At 45.2% G+C, this 20,455-nt stretch overlaps 1 protein-coding gene across 3 annotated transcripts; it reads left to right on the top strand.

Moving 5' to 3' along the window:
- The first annotated feature begins 2,154 nt into the window (after positions 1 to 2,154).
- lcorl (ligand dependent nuclear receptor corepressor-like) lies at positions 2,155 to 20,156 on the top strand. Of its 3 annotated transcripts, none has more exons than XM_030351197.1 (8): positions 2,155 to 2,616; positions 3,655 to 3,720; positions 3,845 to 3,933; positions 6,701 to 6,827; positions 7,154 to 7,381; positions 7,561 to 7,636; positions 13,262 to 18,353; positions 18,518 to 20,156. In XM_030351197.1, the coding sequence occupies exons 1-8, from the start codon at positions 2,517 to 2,519 to the stop codon at positions 18,527 to 18,529; spliced, it is 5,790 nt and encodes a 1,929-aa protein (XP_030207057.1). In that variant the 5' UTR covers positions 2,155 to 2,516; the 3' UTR covers positions 18,530 to 20,156. The 3 variants fall into 3 exon arrangements, with proteins under 3 accessions (XP_030207057.1, XP_030207058.1, XP_030207056.1); XM_030351196.1 differs by having other exon boundaries at positions 2,157 to 2,616; positions 13,262 to 18,396; XM_030351198.1 differs by lacking the exons at positions 13,262 to 18,353; positions 18,518 to 20,156 and adding an exon at positions 8,507 to 13,005 and having other exon boundaries at positions 2,156 to 2,616.
- Positions 20,157 to 20,455: the final 299 nt, after the last annotated feature.

Below are 20,455 nucleotides of genomic sequence, written 5' to 3'. Positions count from 1 at the left end.
AGAATCCGGAGGATCCCCGGTTGGAGGGAAGAGGAGAGAGAATTCAATAAACAGAAATGGATGCCGGGGTCCTTAACTTACACTGCCTCTCTCAGTGGAAGTGATGTTTCTCGAGACCTCCCCAAGCCTGTTGCTACTGCTCACCATGTTGTTGTCAATTTGAGGCTGTCACGTTTGTACAATTTGTGATATTACTATGCTATGTTTGTACTATAAATTAAGCAGTTCAAATGGAGAGAGAAATCAAGTGAGCCAATTCAGGTGCACCTTTATATGCATACAATCTCATGCAACACACAAACGTTCTCACCAATATCCAAATTTGCATGCCAATATAAATGTCATAGGTAAAAACGACAAAACACACACACACACACACACACACACACACACACACACACACACACACACACACACACACACACACACACACACACACACACACACACACACACACACACACACACACACACATTCTAGGCTACACACAGGGCTGCATGGCGCTACCGTGAGGTGCTCCACTGGCGCTGGAGGGGCTGAGAGTTGCTCAAGGCTTCCACAGCAGCAGCAGTAACACCTGGACTGAGGCTTGGGTGCCTGGCCACTGTTCACTTCCTACAGTATAGCCGCACTCACCTGATCTCACAGGAGAATCCACGATGGACTGTGATACACACGTGGTCTACAGTTGCTACTACATGTTCTGCACACGCACAACACAAACACATGCACCTGAATGCACACAACATACAAACATGAACATGCATGGACACACACACACACACACACAACACACACACACACACACACACACACACACACACACACACACACACACACACCACACACACACACACACTTGCACACACTGATCCACACACTTACACACACTGATCCACTTACATGCACACACACTAACCCTAACGCAATACACACACCACCATGTTAACCACGCAAATAAACACCTCCCTCCTGGGGGCAGAGTGGACTGTAGGTTATTGGTCATGCTCTGACCCAAAATGGCGTTCCTCAAGGCCCGTGTCTTTCATCACCGGCTCCAGTGTGACCATGCTCTAAGTCACCGTGACAACGAATCCCAGCTGGGCGGCTGACACTTAACGTCTCTTTCAAGCTCAACCTTCAATTTCATCGCTTCACTCTAACCCCATAGGCTCCTTTGTATTATCCTACTCCATCCATCTCCCTCCCACTTTCCTGCTCTTGCACTTAGGTATATTTCTTTTATCTTCCATTCTCCATTTGATAACATTGCAGACTGTCTATTCTGATGGCAGCCGGCCTGTACCTCTGGGAATTTAATATGGAAATATCAAACTCCTAAAGCAACATATTTTGCACATTGAGAGGCTTCATTATTTGCACTGAAGCCTCTCCATTGAAGTGGTATCCCCTGTGACCATGTGGTGGTATCTCAATCAATGCTCTCGCATCTATGTAATTATACGGGCCTATGGAACATACGACGATACCCTATATATGACACTCTGCTGCCCCCATGTGGTAATGCTGGGAGCTACCGTAGCCAGAGATCCACATGCTTGTCGGTTCCTTGTCGGACCTTTCCGCCAGCGTCCGATGGTAGATTGATTAATTTAAATTATTTATTGGCAATTGTCAAAGGGATAAAAATAAAAACAGTAAAGGGTTTATAAAGTCCAAGTAAAGAGTTTATTTCAATTGAGGTCCTGCCTAACGAGGGCCGGCAGCATATTATAGCTATATTAGAACACATTATATTTATAGAAGATGACATTTCTTCTTATTATAAAATATTTATTTTGTTATTCAAAATGCCACAAAAATGGAATGGCCGTAGTTGTTATAACAACGTTGTTGGCACACGTTGTTATGGTTAATAAATATTGAACTCTTATTTACTGTATCGTACGTGGGTGGTTCAAATAATGTGAAGCCAATTCAGTTCGTCTCTCAGTATCAGTTAAGTACCCTGGTAGAGGGCGATTTGGCCGGTGGGAAATGCATTAACTGCACATTATTATTGGAGATGCGCTGAACAAAGAATGAGGTTCGCTCACCCATCACATTTATGTGACGGGTGAGCGATCCTTGAAATTATGCCACATGTACTACTGCACTGCAAGAGATATAAGGAGAGGGGGGGGGGGGGGTTGTATTCTTCTTGGAAGACATTGGTGAGACCACTCTCTCACTGCGCATTCTGCTGGGTCCTGCTGTCGAAGAATCAGAGCTTTCAGGCGTTAACTTGCAATCCCTACACACCACAGGAGTGTTTAACATGGTGTGATTTGTTTAAGTAAAAAATTTAAAAAAATCCAAAGAACGGACCTCCAGACCTGTGGGTCGCAGCAATGCTCCTTATGGCGTGCTAGACTGCCTCTATATGAAAAAAATAGGAGAAGAAGAAGAGGCTCTGAGCCCTGCTGCAGCACGATCCCAACCAGAGTTCCCAACCCGCTTGGTGACGTTGAACTCCAAGACAACAGAGGAAGCAGGGGGGAAGGCGGACGGACAGAATGGCGGCTGCACAGTGCCGTAGCTCAAAATGCACGGCAGAAAGGAAAGGGTTCAGGCGGGAACTTGATTCTTGGCGGCATAAACTGATCCACTGCGTTGGTAAGTGGCGTTTTTGCATGGTTGAATGTACAATTAAATAAAAAACATATTCCCCAACTCAAGAGTGTTTGTTTAATAACGCATCGACAGATGGCACTAGCCATCGCTAGCTGGGGAGCTAGCTGTTAAGTGGGAAGCTTGGGCTAGCTCCTGTTTGTAGCATCGGGTTGGTAGGCTGTGAGCGCTCGAGCGCGGGTCTCCTGTTTGAGACCGCTAAACTGGCAGGCTAATATGTGCTAACTGACTGGCTAGCTGTCTTGTTATGGCCCGTTTTCTTTGTCCAACCCCAGTCATCCACCAAGACGTGCTGCATTTCCTCCACCCTTTTATACAGTAACCATTATGGCAAAATGGGATGATTTTTCATGTTTCTTGGTACATGTCTCTATGCATTTGCAGTGTACTACATTCCCATACTACCGGTTATTAATGCCATTGGTGATGGCTCAGTAACGCTGCATGATCTGGGGGAGGGGATGGAGACGGTAATGGGGCTTGTGTTGGATGTCAAGTCGTTTTATCCGATTTTAAGTTTCAACGTCGACGGTTGTCAGGTTGATCCTGTTACAGCTTGGCTTGTTATATTATCTCTTTGGGTGTAGTGGGCACTGTTGGACTTATAGGGATATATTCAATTCTAAGTGTCAATTATGCGGTACGGTTTCACAATACACCTGACGTTAATGTCAGTTATCTTATCTTTTACCTGGCGAATTGTAAATCCTTGGGTCCGCTCCAGGGAGTCGGCTAGTCAAATGTATAGTTTATAGGGGAAACATGAAACGTTTCACGCTAGTGCTCAATCAAAAAGTATTTTTCGGAGGGATTATGTGTGTTTATTACTTAAATTATTTGCCTCTATACCCGCTAAACGAATATATTTTTCTAAACTATATGCTGGTATAAGCACACATGGGTAATAATCATGGCCCTCGAGATGAGATTTAGCGTTTTATTGTTTTTATTGGATTGTCCTTTTCTCTGTAATGATCTACAGAAAGATCAACCGTGTAATTTTTTTTTTTTTTTTTCCTACAGGGGTTGAAAGCATCCTGGAGGGAATCTATGGCCCCATGCTGCTTAGAGACCTCAACATATTTGATGGTGGGTGTATATTAATATTAATTAATTTAGTGTTTGTGTGTGTACGCCTGCATGTGGAGAAACGTTGCAAGGATCTGAGTCCATGTACCTAACATATTTGTGCTTGGTCGAATGTGTCCCTCAGACTGTGAACCCAAAGAGTCGGATGACTGGTCAGTGGAAGCCAGCTGCTCTCACTGTTCGTTCTGCACCCTCCCCCTGGATCAGCTCAGTGTAAGAAGAATGAGATCTTACTTTACATTTTGTCTTAACCTTCCTGTCGTGTTCGGGTCAAATCTGACCGATTACCATTTCGATCAATCATAAATATTGTGTTTTACATTTATTTGTCTCGAGGGCTTGTGATATCCTCCACACTAGGCATTTGAACATATACAGACCCTAGATTGTGTTCATCCATCAGATAGTACACAACAACAAATCTATCACCACCACACGCGCACACACACACACACACCTACACACACACACAAACACCTACACGTGCACACATACTTTCACGCACACACACACCTACATGCGCACATACACGCACGCACACACACACGTGAACCCCTTTCAGACTGAACAATTAGGTGTCCTCTCTTTCCCGGGCTTATGTGCCTATCCCCCTACGTTAACCACACGTTCCAGACTAAACGTATAACACCTGTTCCACATTTCAAATTTACCAATTAGGTGTTTGTTATGGGAACCCGGCTCTTTCCCGGGCTTATGTGCCCATCCCCCCACGTGAACCACACTTTCGATACAAAATGTATGATATCTTCTCAGATCCCCTATACATGGCTTGCTTGTGCATTGCTCTTACTTTACTCTGAACACAATGAGTCGGCGCCTGATCAGACGATTTTCTGTCAGAGATGCTCTTGAACTTTTTTTTTCAAACTGATGAAGAGGGGATTGAAGTTGAACCAGAAATAGAAGAGGATGTCTCAGAAATAGAAGACAACAATCCTGATTTTGATCCAGACCATCATGAGACCGAACAGTCAACGGCGAGGAAGAGGCCCCTGAGGAAGAGGCACCTGGGGAGGGGGCACCTGAGGTGACATTCCAGTCCAAGGATGGCAACCTGCTCTGGTATTCATCCCCCCAGGACAGAGGAGGCAGAGCAAGAGGGGAAAATATAATTAGGATGACGCCAGGGCCAACACGGTATGCAACATCTCGTGTGGATGACATCAAGTCCAGCTTCCAACTCTTTTTACCAGAGTCCATTGTGGAAATTTTACTGGCGATGACAAACCTGGAAGGGGGGGCGTGTGTTTGCGGACACATGGAAGGCATTGGACCGGGTAGACCTCAAAGCCTACATGGGTCTGTTGATTCTAGCAGGAGTACATCGGTCCAACAATGAGACTACAAAAAGTCTGGGGGATGCAGAGTCAGGGAGGCCTAAATTCCGGTCAACTATGTCCCTGCAGCAGTTTCATGTCCTCTCAAGAGTTATCCGATTTGATGACATCTACTCGACCTTTCCGCTGGCGAGACGACAAACTGGCTGCCATCAGGAACGTTTGGGACGGGTGGTTGGAGTGCCTACCACTGATGTACAACCCAGGCCCTGAGGTGACTGTGGACGAGCGCCTGGTCCCTTTCAGAGGTCGCTGTCCATTCAAACAGTACATCCCGCAGCAAGCCAGGCAAGTATGGGATCAAGATTTAGGCAGCATGTGATGCCAGGAATATGCAGGTTTACACAGGGAAACCTGTTACTGGAAGGCCAGAAAAAAACCAAGGCATGCGTGTTGTGTTGGTCATGACAGCCGGTCTCAAGGGGCATTACATCACATGTGATAACCTTTTCACATCACATGGGCTGGGTCAGGAGCTGCTGAAAAGAAAGATCACCATGGTGGGGACAGTGAGGAAGAACAAGCCTCAACTTCCCCCTGCACTGGTGTCGACCAGAGAGGGAGAGGCACTCTCATCCAAATTTGCTTTCAGTGACACACGCAGTATTGTGTCATATTTGCCTAAGAAAAATAAGTGTCATCCTGATGAGACTCTACACAAAGACGCAGCTGTCAGCAAAGCAGAGCACAGGAAGCACCAGATCATCCTGGACTACAACAGGAACAAAGGAGGCGTTGACTGCCTTGATAAGGTAATGTAGATTTTCATCTGTCATGCATCTGATTTTATTTAAATTCATGTAAAACTTTGCATTTGGTGTAAGACAGGTTCAATGTTGTTTCCAATCTATTTATTGTTTCTTTCATTGCAGCTTACTGGTACATACACCTGTGGCCTGTGGCGGTGTTCCACAACATCCTTGATGTGCCTCTATGTAATGCATATGTGGTGGGGACAGCGATTGATGTTTCAAGAGGAGACTCTTCCTGGCAGAGCTTGGGAAAGCTTTAGTGACTCTGGAGCACTGCCCTGGCCGCTCTCCCCCTAAAAGAGGGGCAGAAACGGAAGAGATGTGAGCTCTGTGCCACTAGAGACAATAAGACGAGGCTTGCATGTTTCAAATGTGTTGCCTACGTTTGCAAGGCACACTGCGCCCTGGTTGCAAAATGCCACTCCTGTGTGACGCACGCACACGCACACACACACGCACACGCACACACGCACTGTGTTCATGTTGATTTTCTGTGATTTGGTCTCTGTTTTGATTTTTCTGTCTTTTTTTTTTTTTTTTTTTTTTACAATAAATGTTAATTTTGGTATACAACTCTCAATTTCTGTGTCTATTCACTGTAGTTATTCATGTAAATCAGTAGTCTGAGACATTGTTTACAGGTTAAAAGGGAGTGAAATAAAATTGGGTGATCAATGGTTTTTGTATTAATGTAAGGGCAGTTAAAACAGGCCGGTGAAATTTTGACCGTGAGCACCAAAGTAATGGGGGGGAAACGAACACGACGCGAAGGTTAAAGCTAGATTGAGGGATTTCAACACATGTGTGTTTTTAATCCTTTGAGAAGAACGGGTGGAGTACACTGCTCATTAAGGAACTCTTCGTTTACAGGACCTTCCCCCCGCAGCCGCCTCCCCCCTCCACAGCCCGTCGGATTACTCTCCCTGTCAGGCCCCCACCCTCTCAGAGAGCAGCCAATCAGCTCAGCAGTTCCTCCAAGCTGTGTTCCACAAGAAAGGTGAGGTGGAGAGTCTCTGGCATAGGGCTGTTCCCAATCAAGGAACAGCCTATGCTCCAAGGGAATATTTGCTTTTGATTTGACCTGTAAGGGGTGATGGTGTTGAGTGGTGAGGCCCACCACAATAGACTACTAATTATACCACTATTATATTGCTCTATTAGGAAATAACTGATAACGTTTTAAAAAACATTATTCGGATTTAACAAACATTTACGTTGCTTTGCTTGCAAGACTAACGCAAAAATCCTTGATCCAAAATGCAACACAGCTGATCTACACCCAGTTTCATTATCATTATACTCAAGATAATTTCTGTTCCCCAGATGTGCCCCATGGCTATGATTCCAACGTCCCATTGGCGGCCCAGGAACTGATGAAGAAGATGATCCACAAGTTTGCCATTGAATATGCCTCCAAGAGCCACGTCCACATGACGATGAATGGCCTCACCACTGACAACCTGTCACCTCAGCCCACACCCTGCGATCTGGATGCCCCCCTGGATCTCACCGTCCCCCGGGAGAAAGAGGAGGACGGGGAACCTGGGCCAGGTACAGAACTACTTTTGCTCCATTTCCTCCGTTCATGCTCCGTTAAAGAGATGCGATGCACCCCGAATCCCAGTGTGGCGTAAGACCATGTGACCAATGACAACTTCCTGAAATCCTGATTTGCGAGGCACCCGAGCTTATGCACTGGTGTGGTGACCTATGGTTTCCCTGGGTTGTAGATGCGGTGCTGGACCTGTCTAAAAGAACCTCTGTCTGCTCAGCAGCGCCGGTCACAGCGGATAACAAATCCTCAGGGTGAGTGCTGTTTCACTGGTTTATTTTACTGGTACCAAGACCCTTTATTTATTTGTTTCAAACTTCAAGAAGAATCAGAAACTGGTTCACAAAAGTGTGTGTTTTGAATCGGCTTACAAGGAAAAAAAGCTAGAAATTATACTTGACATTTCCTTTTGCTCTGAAGTCTACGCCACTTATTACACATTTATTACAAACGGCAAAATAAATCTTTTCAGGAATAATTTAGAAAATATATCTCGGACGCTTTATCGGCAATACCTTTTCTTGTATAGCAATGTTTGCGCCCTGTCAATTTAAGTGTTATCATAAGGTATGTGTCTGCCTGCCCTGCCAAATCTTTAATGGTGCCTCTTGTACGTTGTTGAGTGGTAGCGTCATATTTGGCTGCAGCTAAAGGTTGTACAAAGGGGCACGTATGGTGTACTTGACAGTGATATTGCCTCTCTTTCTGTTTGTTTTGACTGATCCAGTTATGTTGAGTGTAATTACCCTACCCTCGAGCACGTAGGTCTGTCACTGAAGGAGATCACAAAACCACAGGGGGTTTCGCGCCTGTGCCAAAGTAACCACAGCCATTCACAAACTGTCCCACCTGGACGTGAAGAGGCTTTGCCACATACAATGTGTGTGCATACAAGAGACACTCGGCAGCCTGTGTGTGTGTGTGTGTTTTGTGAGGAAAAATAATTGCAGGCATGAAACGTAAGAGACACAGTGATGTTACCAACCCCCGAGGCATAAAGGAGTGGACCCCCTCCGCTCTGCCCTTCTTGTCTTCCCTTTGCCAAAAAAAAAACAAAACACAACCCTCTCCCCCTCCATCTCCTCCACCATCCTGACCCTGCTGTTTGGTCCTCCCATCCCTAGGAGGCAGCGCAGGCAGAGGGAGGACTACGTTGACAGAAGCTGGGAGCTGTCAGAGGGGCTGCTGTCCAAGGCCTTAAAGGATGTACGCTCAGGGAGGCTCCAGGAGCAGCGGGCCGCCCTCCTTTATGGGATCCCCCAACGCACCCTGAGGCAGGGCCTGGAGGGCTGGGCGGAGGAGAGGCTGGAGCTGCTGCACCGCCTCGCACAACAAAGTAGTGAGGAGGCCGATCCGTTCACGCCGTACAACCTCACCTCGTCCACTCTGGGCGGGGAGGCCTGTCTGGTGCTCCAGAAGGTGGCGGCCTGGGCAGAGAAGGCAGAAAACGAGGGGGAAGCCGAGGAGCACAGCGACTATCACCTCCCCGCTGCCTTCTGCAGTGGCCTACAGAAGACGCTCTCGCTCTGCTTCCCTCAGCTCAGGGACACCCTTCAGCCCCCCGCCAGCCCCACCCCCAGCCTGGAAGCCCCCGCCTCCCTGCGAATCCCTCAGGTCCGCTCCACTTCCGACCCCCGGTCAGCCGCCGCCGCCGCCGCAGACTCCACCGGCGTGCCTGAGAAGCAACAACACCACAGCACCTCATTTGCCGCGAGCACTACCAATGCCGTCAACCCTGGCACCGCTGCTAGAGCACTCTTCAAACTCAGACCTCCTTACACGCAGGACACTTTCACGGGCGCGGCCAGTCACTCGCCCCTCCGCCTGGACCTACGGAGGTCTTCGCTGGATGACTCGGAGGAATGCGGGGACCGCCGCGACAAGGACAAGCAGCCGAGGAAGAAGCGCGGGCGCTACCGCCAGTACGACCACGATCTCTTGGAGGAGGCCATCACCATGGTGATGGGCGGTCGCATGAGCGTGTCGAAGGCCCAGGGAGTGTACGGAGTTCCGCACAGCACACTGGAGTACAAAGTCAAGGAGCGCTCTGGCACTCTGAAGAATCCCCCGAAGAAGAAGTCCCCCATCCCTTGTCTGTTCAACTCAAACTCTTCTGGCTCTGGCGCCAACGCCAGGAACGCCGTCTCAGGGACTAGCGCCTCAGCTGCCGCCACAAAAAGGTTCTAGACCACTAAACAACTTCTGGATGGTCGCCACAAGTGAACACCTCCTTCACCTCATACAGGATAAAGGTTTTTCTTGAAATGCATAACACAGCACTTGCCTTTTTATAGAAGAAAAGATTGCTATTCAGGTCTTTTAACCTTTTAACATTGTCTGTTGTGATGACGGCCATTCTTTTGAGCAACCTTTCTCACTCTTGAGCAGGGGCTCAAATGATTTTAACTGAAAAATCTACAGGGACGTTAAAAGTACAGGTATTTTGTTAGAAGAATAAGGATTTCCCGGGTCCAGGTTGCTCTCGTCAGACAGAGATGCTGACGTCACATCTTTTTCACTCCAACGGTGTCTCCTGAATCACGACTGAGTCACCAAGATGTGGAAACCTCTCTAGCTCAGAAGAAGCATAACCTTCATATTCTCTAGCTGTAAGCTTATTCAGGTTTTTTTGAAGTCTAAAGGTTCCTTGTTGTTAGGGAACTGATGATTGTTATGTGCAGTTTTACTCTGGGTAACTCACCTAAGCTAATGAAGTGATTTAGAGCCAATATTAGGGCTGGGATTAAGTTTTTCCAGTAACGGTTGTGGTTACTACATCATCCTTAGAGATTAATTGTTTTAAAGAGATTAGCTTTGGAAAGCCATTTCATGTCCATGTTTTGTTCTGTGTTTGTCAACGCTTGTCTAAATGTTGGTATAGTTGGAATGCAACCGTGACGCATGTATGAAGTGTGCGATAAGCTCACAAATGGTATGTTATTGTATGTTTTCTTTTCTTTTTTTTATCGTTTTTTCTTTCTAACCATAGATGAAACTTCTGTAGATCTGCGACTGTAGCTCTATATTATTTTCGACCTCGTACATGACTGCTGCTGAATACTTTACCATGGAGACCTTTTTTCAGAATCAAGGGCCTCACACACTCGTACAGAACCCCACCCCTTTACCCTAACCCCATGAATTACCCTAATGGGGTTATCTGACCACATGCAATGTAAGCAAGGAGGCCAGGACCATTTGACTGAAGGATTTTGCAAGGCTGTGAAGCCGGGGAGATTAGTGAAGGTGGAGCGGCCTGAATTTCATGTCTTGATTGGAAGACTAATGGGATACCTTGTAAGCGCAAATCCTTAGTGTATTTTCTCATTGTGGAGTCACTCCATCCGCTGTGCTACTATCAAAGCAGCAGTTCAGGGGTATTCACACAAAGCTGCTTTAACTTTATCTTGCTGCAGTGTCAGCCTGCCTGTCTTGCTCTGACCTCAATGCCACATATACCTCTCTAAGCTATTCTATTTTGCTTGCCTATATTCCAATGTGTTTCATAGTTAGGCCTTCATATTGTCTTGTATAAATATATATTATATAGAGTATGCTAAGGAATGAACTGTTCTGCTCAATGGACACTTGGTGAGCTTTCTCTCAAGGATTAATGGTGGTTCCACCATCCTCAACATTGATTGTTGGATTTGGAACTGGATTTGCTGCATTCAACTCCAAAAAAAAAAAGTTTTACAGTTGAGACGCTTCATGACGGGAGTTTGTAAGAATAAGCGACTGGCGAATGCAAAATAGCATAAATTATCTTTATTTTAGCAGGAGCATGCCACGCATTAGATGGAAGAAATGCTGCGCAAGTTTTGCCCTCATTTCAATGACAAGCAGCTGTTCTGCAAATGCCAGTCTGTAGCCCACACAAAACTAACTACTACCTGTAGTAGTTAAAAAATATCGATGAAAAGCGATATTCCTCTGTTGTTGGACTGATGTCTAAACAAAGTGTGGTTGGCTAGCCAGAATGACATTGGTCATTCTTATACAAAGTGGACCTAGGCCATGCTCAAATTGGTTTACTTGTTCCCTATATAGTGCACCATTTCGGGCTTTTTTGGGGCATCATTTTATAGTGCCGTTGAAAGTTACAAAGTGTACCACTTGTTAAAAGCCATAATTCACCGTAAAATAAGTGCAAAAATGATGCACTTATGCACCGTACTATGTCTCATGTTGAATTACGGGTTTCCTCTGCATCTGATGCATTCAATGAGATGTGGTTGGCATTTACAGCTTCTTTATACTATTGAGCTGTCAAAGGTGACATCTCACACGTGTGCTTGTTTATGCAACCAATACACCTCACATAATTTAGTGTCCAAATCTCAATTCCCTGCCTTGCTCTATGGCTAAATAGGGTACTATATAGTGTTCATGGTATAGGCAAGGCTTAGGGAAGGAGGGAACAAGTGAACCAATAGAAACATGTGCCATCACAGAAATGGTATTTGGCGTTTTCCTTATTGATTGATTTGAGCCCTTACTTTTGGCCAATTTTAAAACGACTTGGAAAATGTTGCTTGAGATCTTTTTTTTTGTCAGTTAAGCATCTGTTTATTTGTAATCTATAGACAGAAGTCAGTTGGCCAAAAAAAAAAACCCTGACTTTGAGATTCAGTGGCATTTAAGCTAGCTCAAAAGACTGTGGTAACTAAAAACAATACTGAATGTCTATGCTCATAACAGCACTCCGGTGCCTGCACCAAGACTGCTGGAAATTCAGGAGGTTGTCTCTTCTCTCAGAATGGAGATCTATTTATGACAGTAGGCCAGTTCTATTACTGTCTACTGGAGAAAAATAACTTTGATTATATGTTGTCCGCTTTGATTTTATTGCAGTATATACTTATGACACTCCAGGCTTGAATTTTCTCTGGAAAACAACTTATTTATGGACTAAACTACTGATGATTTGAAGGAATGAATGAAGGGAAATTGGCTATTTATGCATAAACCACTTATTGCACTTATGATTTGTAAGAATTGTTTTTAAATTATTGTGAAATTGTTTTGTGTTGATGTTGCTGCATACTTATTTATTGATTGTGATTAAGAACTGTGATTTTACTAGATTTATTGATGTGGTTCCTGATTTGAAATGAGGCACTTTGATGCAAAGTGAAATGTATATTGATGAAATTGCATGAAAGAGTTAACACTTTTGCCATTCTAATTTATTCTTTCTTGATCTTTCCCTCATTTGGTGTCAATTGGTGCTTACAATTGTGAGATTACTTTTGAGTACATATTCAAGTTGGTCAAACCAAACTCGGAGGGTTCAAATATCATGATATAAATCCCTAATACAATCATTAAAGATGATATTCTGAGGAAAATAATGCTTTCAATCCAATCTAAAGTACTTTAACACTACTAATACTAAATATGTTAATGAGAGTTTACTTTTTTTTTTTAAAGGCATTGCTTGCAGGACTGATTTAAGGACCAGATGTAACAATTTTAAGGTTTCATTGATGTTTGTCAGGTGCAGTGCTTTTTGAGTCCTTATGTTTTTGAGCGTTCTAACAATCGTTCTCTTCAGCTTTGCTGCAGAATTTTGTCTTTTGCCTACAGCAACTCATCCAATAAAATAATTCTGATATTGTGATATAGTCCTGTTTTTATGTTAAGTGTTTAATCTCTTGTCCTCAATTTTGAATTTGGTTTCCTAAAGATCCCATTAGGTTAAAAAGAAGCAGAGCAGCATAATGACATTGCAAAGAAAGTGCACATGTTACTTGCCTTATTTTCATTGTTCTATTTAAGAGAGAAGAGAAGCTCTTGGTTTAACTTGCATTCAATCCATTTTTAAAATCTAATGTGAGACCCTGTTTAACCTTGCTCTTTGTATTTGTTTCTTCTAGCTTGCCGTTAAAAGAAGAACTGGGTGGTCCAGAGAAGCTGATGACTGAAGGCGGCCAGATCAATGAGAACTCGGCATTGGAGAAGGTTCTCAACTCACTCTGCCCGGCTCACCGTTCTTTGATCAGCCAAATCTTGATGCTGGCACGCCAGGAACAACTGCTGTCCCTACCAAATCCCAGGCTGGCCGGTCAGGATGCATCTAAATGCTGCCACCACTCGTTGACCTCACAGAATAATCTGCCTCCGTGTTGCTTTCCATTAAGTAACTCTAAAAGTCTCAGTGGCGCCCCACACTACCCTCTTGTTGACTGTGCTCATCAAGGTTGCAGTAAGACCTTGTGCAGTCCAGCTGAATCTAAGTTTAGTTGTACCCTCCGTTGCTGTCCGCTAAGTGAAAGTAAGGCTTCTCAGGGCCCGTGTTGTTGTATAGAGAGCTCCTACCCTGTTTCCTGCCATGAGAATCTCCTCTGCACCTCCTGCCAGCACCTCACCGGACACCAGACAAAGAATCATTGTTCCTCCTCATCGTCCCCCAGTCTATATCCCTCCTCTCAGGTATGCCCTGCCTCTTCCATTTGCTGTAACAGTCACTGCCCCGTCTCATGTCTCTGCCATTCAAGCCACACCTGCTTAGCTCAAACTAGGCAGACTATGGAAAAAGAGGGTGAAGACGTGGATCCCCCTTGTCCTGTGCTGAAGAGAGAACACAGCCCCTCCCCTCCTCCACTTTCTCCAATCCCACCAGACATCACCAGCATAGCAGAGGAAAAACCTCCCCTTCTGCCTCTTTACTCTCACGATGAGCACCTTCCACTCGTGGACAACCAACATTTAGATGCAAGGCTGCAGGAAGCACCTTCAGATATTGAAGATGCAGCCGAGTTGTATGGTGGTCAGACACAGAAGAATTCAAACAGGAGCTTGCTTCGGGACGTTGTTGATCGTTTCACAGAAAAACTGGAGACAATCAGACCTCAGGATAAAGACCCCCCACAGTTGAGTTCCTCTACGGAACACGGTATTGAGAAAGAAGGGGCTCCCAGTTCCCCATCCCCTCAGAGCATCCCGTTTCACGCTGATGCCCATCTTAGTGAAATAATCACCACGGTGCTCCACACCGGTAGCGACAGTGACTATAACCTGAGTGAGCTATTTCATCAGCATGATAACAAAGAGGCCAAGTCCCCAAATACCCGGGCCCGTCGAAGGCAGGAGGTCCTTGCGTCTCTGACATTGCCAGCCAACCTTGCGTCCAGCCGACGACACAGTTTAAAAATAAAACGGGAGCTTGCCATGCTCGACCCATCCTATTGCAGGAGAAAAGTGCCACAAGCCAAAAGAAAATTAAAAGATGGCAGTAATTCTAGCTCCCCAGTATCTAGTTCATCCGACACCGCGCCTGTGAAGGAGGCTACAAGGGAATCTGGAATCCAGGAAAATGAAATGGTCCAGATCAGTGGCAAATTAAGTGTGGAGAGCGGGAATTTTGGAGACAGCAGTAAGGAAATAGGGAGAATGACAGGAAAGACCAAGGATAAAGTCACTGACTACACTAGGAATGATGGATTAGAGAGTCCAGTGTTTGAACAGAGAAGGGTGGAAGTGAACACAATCAAAGCTGAGGAAGACGGATTTGAGGTGAAAGAAGATATACAAACGATCATAGTCAAAGAGGAAATTGAGACCATTGAAGTGGGACAAAATGTGCCTGCCATCGAGGAGAAGGCAAGTTTCCAACAAACCCTGAAACCCCCCTGTAAACTGCAGACGAAGCCCTGCAGAGTGGTTTCCGAAGGAAATTACCAGAGCTGTGCCGAAAGGCATACCATAGTGGGCAACCATTTAGAAAATGAAGAAAACATAGAGGAATCGGATAAAAGGCTGACTCGCAGCAGAGGGCTTGGAGGTCGACGAAAGACGATTGCTCCTTATCCGTCAAGCAAATCCAGGGACGCTACAAGATCCAAGAGGAACATAGTACCTCCCCAGCGCTTCTCTTCCTATGTCACAGAGCCGAGGAAGATGTACTTTGTTGCTTGCTTCTCGGAGAACATCTTCAATCCAAGAACCTTAGTGGACAGTGTGGGGCAATCTACTACTAGCATCGACTCACAGAACCTAGATCTTATGGACCCCCTGCTTGACTCAGGAAAAACCCCAAGTCAAGCAGCACACTTGACTAAACCCACTGGAGCAGAGGACGACCTGACGCCCAAAGTACTAACGGGTTCCTCTAATGCAGATCAAAGTCAGGGATTTTCAGTTTCTTCGCGTTCCACAAGGCTGAGTCCTTCCAAGTACAGTTCAAAAAATAAAACGGACGTGAGAGACAGTGCAGCCAGACCTTATGGTAGGTTACGTTCGTCTTCAACGAAACCACACGCTTTAGAGTCTGTAACTGTTTGTAGAACACCCACCCCCAAGTCCAGTCCAAGCTTTTCCGATGTTGACATTCCTCCTAATCCGTCTGAACTCCCCTTTGAGTTTAGTAGCCCAATTAAGATCATGTATGTTTCTCCGGTTATAAATGAGGAAGGGGTTAAATATTGCTTGAAGTCCGCAGCCTCAAGTTCCGGTGGACAAGTAGTGCACAACTTTGACCCCTGTGAGCAGTCGTCATGGGCAGGAACACCTGAAACGAGCAACGGTACAGAGCGTGCTATCTTCCAGATTGGTTCCAACTCCGCCCCTCTAAAGAATGCTACCTCCTCTCCAAAATCAGCCTCCCCATCTCCTAAAAAGGTCTCAACTCCCCTCAAATCTCCCTCAACCCCTCCATTATCAGGCTCCCCAACACTCAGATCTGCTTCTTCACCGACAAAGGTGGTGTCTGTATCCCCCAAAGGTTCCAGAAGATCGGGAGAACTCACTCCATTGAAGCGTGTAGCAAGAACAGAAAACCAGAGATCCCCAGCAGATCTGGGGAGTTCTCATGAAATAACCCCCACGCCAAAGAGGCGTCCTGGGCGACCAAAAAAGCTTGGTCCACGACTGGAACAAAAGGCCAAAAGGCCCATTGGTCGTCCGCGGAAACAGACCACTACGGGTCCTATACAGGAAGGAAATGCAGACGTTGTTAAAGCTATTGAAGGTGCCAACATGGAGAAAGAAAACAAGAACCTGAAAATAACGGTAGTTTATGGGCGATCCAGAAGAAACAAAAGGTTGGTCTCTGAGGGCCAAGGACAACAAGAGCTCTGTGAGACCGCACAATCAGTGGAACGGAACATTGATTTTCGCAATTTACTGCATGGCACACAAGAACATTCTGATGTTGTCAAAGTAGCCTCCCCAGAATGTCTAAAAGAACTGAACTTGGTAAGACCTGTGAATGACGAGTCCGCCCCTCCTGCAAGTAGTAACATCAAATGTCAGAAGCTTCAAGGTGCCATCTCAATTAGAAAACCTGGAAGACCTGCAAAAGTTAAGATATCTGGGATCTCCGTTACGGTTACCACAGTATCCCCGAGGCAGCGCAAAATTCAAATGGACAAGGATGTTAAGCGGTCTCAAGAAACACTTCAAAGAAGAAAAACACTCTTACCAGAGTTCAATTATATCAAAGAGACGTGGAACAGTGACTTTCCTTCAAGGAATGAATGCAGGCACAAAGAGGGGAAGGGTGTGACAAAAGATGAAGGTAAAGCAAAGCGGCTAGACCGGCCTGTAGCCGTACGTCATTCAGTGAGGGTAAGGAAACCTTCAATCTACTTGCTGCACTCTGTGGCCACCTCATCCTCCAGGTCCTACAGCCATAGCACAGCTCTAATACGCAGTTCCAGAAAGCTTCTGTTGAACAAGGCCATCAACCAAAGGAAACTAGAAAAGGCTCAGGACTGTTTAGAAAACCTAAAAGATAACAGACAGTCGCTGGGACGGGAGAAAAATCCAATCCGTCAGGACTTGAGCCAGGTCGCAGCAGTATCGGTTGACTCAATTTTCCCTCCTCAAGAGACAATGAAGTGGTGGGCAGCATCAGCTGAGAAAAAGGATTTGAACCAGGAATTTGCCAGACGGATACAACTAGTCTCAGACACCTGGGTGTCGGATATTGAGAACCAGCAGAAATGTTCCTTAAAACCTAGATCAGGACCACCCAGCAAGAGGTCCCGATGTTCCTCTGTGGTGCGAGCGCTTTTTGACTGTCCTCCCAACAAACCAAGTTCATGTAGCATGCAGCAGCTCGGCTCCTGGTTCATGCAAACCACAGAGACCAAACCTCTGGCCATTGTCAAAAAGGCAAGTTCCCGAAATCCATATGAATTCATGCATTATCCCCGTTCTACTAACAACAATGAAGGTGTCTGCCCTAGTCCACAGGCAGAGCGACTTCGCAAACATATAAAAAAGTTTGCTAAAACTGTGCCAAAGAGTCCACTTGCGCACCGGCTGGCTCTGGAAAGGCTGAGGAATGGAAACAAAACTTTATCAGCAGGAAACATCAAACGTCAACTTTTCACTTCTAGGTTTGCGCCGGGGCGGCTGAGCAGAACCGTTAGCAAGTATGCAACCACTCTATCGAGGGCAAAGGCCAGGTTCCTAACATGCCTTCAAAGGAACGGGTTGCCCAAAAGGCAGGGAAAAGACTGGTGGCCATCAGTAACTGCACAGAAAAAAAGAGATAAAGCATTATCTAGATTGTCACCTGCTCACCAGGCTTTGGACGGCTCGGAGAAAGGGTCAGCCGACCCTTTACCAAAAGTGGATAGTCTCAGCTCGAAAGCCTGGAGCCCTGAGAAACTAAAGGAATGCCGGGTTTTTCTGAAGAAGATCAACTCGCCAGTCAGCGAGTCCACTGCAGAGGAAGAATTGGACTCCTGCAAAGTGACACTGGATGATTGGTCCCCTTCTGCCTATCGCTTTGCAGGCAGCGAGGGTGGTCTGGCAAGAGAGAATGAAGCTGTGAAAACTGATAGGAAGGCAAAATTGAAAGCCGGGAGCAACTCTGACGAGTCTTCTAGTTCTGTATCAAAGTCTCCACAGGAACAAGCCGAAGTGCAAATTGGCCAGAAAGAGGAACAGAACGCTCCTGTGATTGTATCCACTGGAGCACCACAGCCGCCATCTGTGAAGATGTTAAGACAATCACGGGTGAGGGGTCTGTCTGGACCGAGATGGTCTGACTTTGTTCTAGGTAATTATCCTAGACTTTTTTTTGGTAGCATTGCTTCTGCAGTGAAGCTAATTTTCCTGACTAATTCTGTGTTTCTCATCAGTTATCGTGATATATGCTTTGTTCCTTTCTCTCTTGACAGAAAATTAACTGAAGCTCGAAGCCTTTCCTTCGTGGGAGAGGCGGTGGTGAATCCTGGTGCCTTTTGGACATTCGGCCAAACCACAGAGACCGGCCAGCTCACTCCTGTCATCTTACCCTCAGCATTTATGTAGCAGTCTAACTTAAAAACATGAGGTTGCACTATTTTTAGGGGGAGAAATTTCTTTCTCCCTCAGCTCTTATTATTTCCGCCGCTTTGTATGTACAAAAAACTATATTTTATTTTTGATTTCAACTCGGTCTCGTTTCTGAAGATGTGTAGCACGTTAAATGAACAAGTTGAAGAGCGGTTTGAATCAGATCCACAGATCCAGTTGAGATGGGGTTGTTAAATGAAGGAAAGCGCTTGACCGCATTAAGGCAGCACCAGGCCACCAAGCATAACTTTCTGCTAGTGCTAGAATGTATTTTCTTCTTGAATTTTCAATTCTTTAAATTCTTAACCTTTAAACCGATAACCAGCTATTGACATTAGCTGCTTTTGTCCCAACTAGCGCCATGAAGATGGATAAAAACATGTACATATTGTGCCATTATTGAATGTTCCCCAGAAAGTGCACATGTTGGCCCTTAATTATTATAGTTATTAACTTCACGGAAGTCATACGTTTTGATTAAAATGTTCTCCCATGACGTTCTCCTAAGAAAGATGCTCTTCTATATTTTGATTAGTTTTATTTTGCTTCACGTCAGCCAATTTACTAAAAAACCTAATGCCTGATTGCATGGGTGGTGGCCGGCGTGAGCAGCAGTCAATAAGTACTTCACTGTAGATATTGTCTGCTATTTATTTCTTGAACAAAACATCAATGAGCAGTCTTGAGACCAAATTTTGTTTTTCTTCCACTACAATCATTTCAATTTTTTGTATTATCCTTTTACAGATTTACAGATTTGCAGATCTCAGCCGCCATTAACATGGAACCCTGTTTTACCCCCATTCTCCCTGTGAAATACATAGAGGTACAAACCAGTCCATGTGGTAGAATGTATTCTCATTGCTGTTTATTGCCATCCTAAAGCATCAGTTAACTTATTACTTAAAGCCTACCTGTTGCACTATTGCATCTGTTGAGATTATCACTCCCGTAGATCCCACTAGATCCAACCAATCCTATTTTGCACATCCTTATCCACTCTTACTGTAAGTATCCTAGGTGCAATAAAAATCCCAAATAATCAATATTCTTGTAATAACCTCACTGCTAACAGACACATGGATGTTATTAACTGTGATCACAAGTTCTGAGATTGCAGATGGACGTCTGCCGTAAAGAGCCGTGCATCGCTATTTATCGCAACACTATTTCCCCACCCAAGTTAGAATTGCAAAGGATTTTGTTAATTACCTCCAATTAATCTTGGGATGAAAATGTTTTCCTGCCTTTTGTTTAGAGTGGGTCAGGTGCCAAGAGATCTCCATAGGTCAAAATGTGTGTCCGTGTGTGTTGCTCGTTGCCATTGTTAATTGTGGGTCAGTCTTGTGACTATGGAAACTTAGCCTGTCAAAACCCCTGGTGCTTAACCGTTGTATATGTTCTCAAATGTTTTTATACTTTCTCTTATAGATGTAACAAGGAATTCTCTTGTCAATAGAATAAAGTTTCTTTTCAAATATGCCCGCTGTTTGAAATGACTTTTGTGGAAACTCCAGCTAGAGATGGGTTAAAACACAATTAGGGTGTAGCTGAATAGTCTAGTTCACGGTTAATGCTGCTTTAGGTAAGACTGGAGTTGTAAAGACAAGCAGATGAGGGTGTGGTTTGGAGTCCCGAAGCAATGAGGGTGAGGTGGCCTGGTTGGTCAGATATGAGGCAGGAGGGGTCTAAAATCAATATAGCCCATACATAAGCAGGCGCAGTCAGCTCTGAACTCATTCTCTAACAAATGCGTGAATCAGCCATTTTTGTAATAAGTG

Source organism: Gadus morhua, chromosome 3 (genome assembly GCF_902167405.1).
Source record: "Gadus morhua chromosome 3, gadMor3.0, whole genome shotgun sequence".
In the NCBI taxonomy this organism is placed as follows: domain Eukaryota; kingdom Metazoa; phylum Chordata; class Actinopteri; order Gadiformes; family Gadidae; genus Gadus; species Gadus morhua.
This window is presented reverse-complemented; position numbering and strand designations above follow the sequence as displayed.

Bases quoted from the DNA above. Each gene is read 5' to 3' on its own strand.
- lcorl (XM_030351196.1), top strand. From the start codon at position 2,517: ATGGCGGCTGCACAGTGCCGTAGCTCAAAATGCACGGCAGAAAGGAAA. The intron at 2,617-3,654 runs GTAAGTGGCGTT...TTTTTCCTACAG, and splicing joins TAAACTGATCCACTGCGTTG to GGGTTGAAAGCATCCTGGAG. The intron at 3,721-3,844 runs GTGGGTGTATAT...TGTGTCCCTCAG, and splicing joins AGACCTCAACATATTTGATG to ACTGTGAACCCAAAGAGTCG.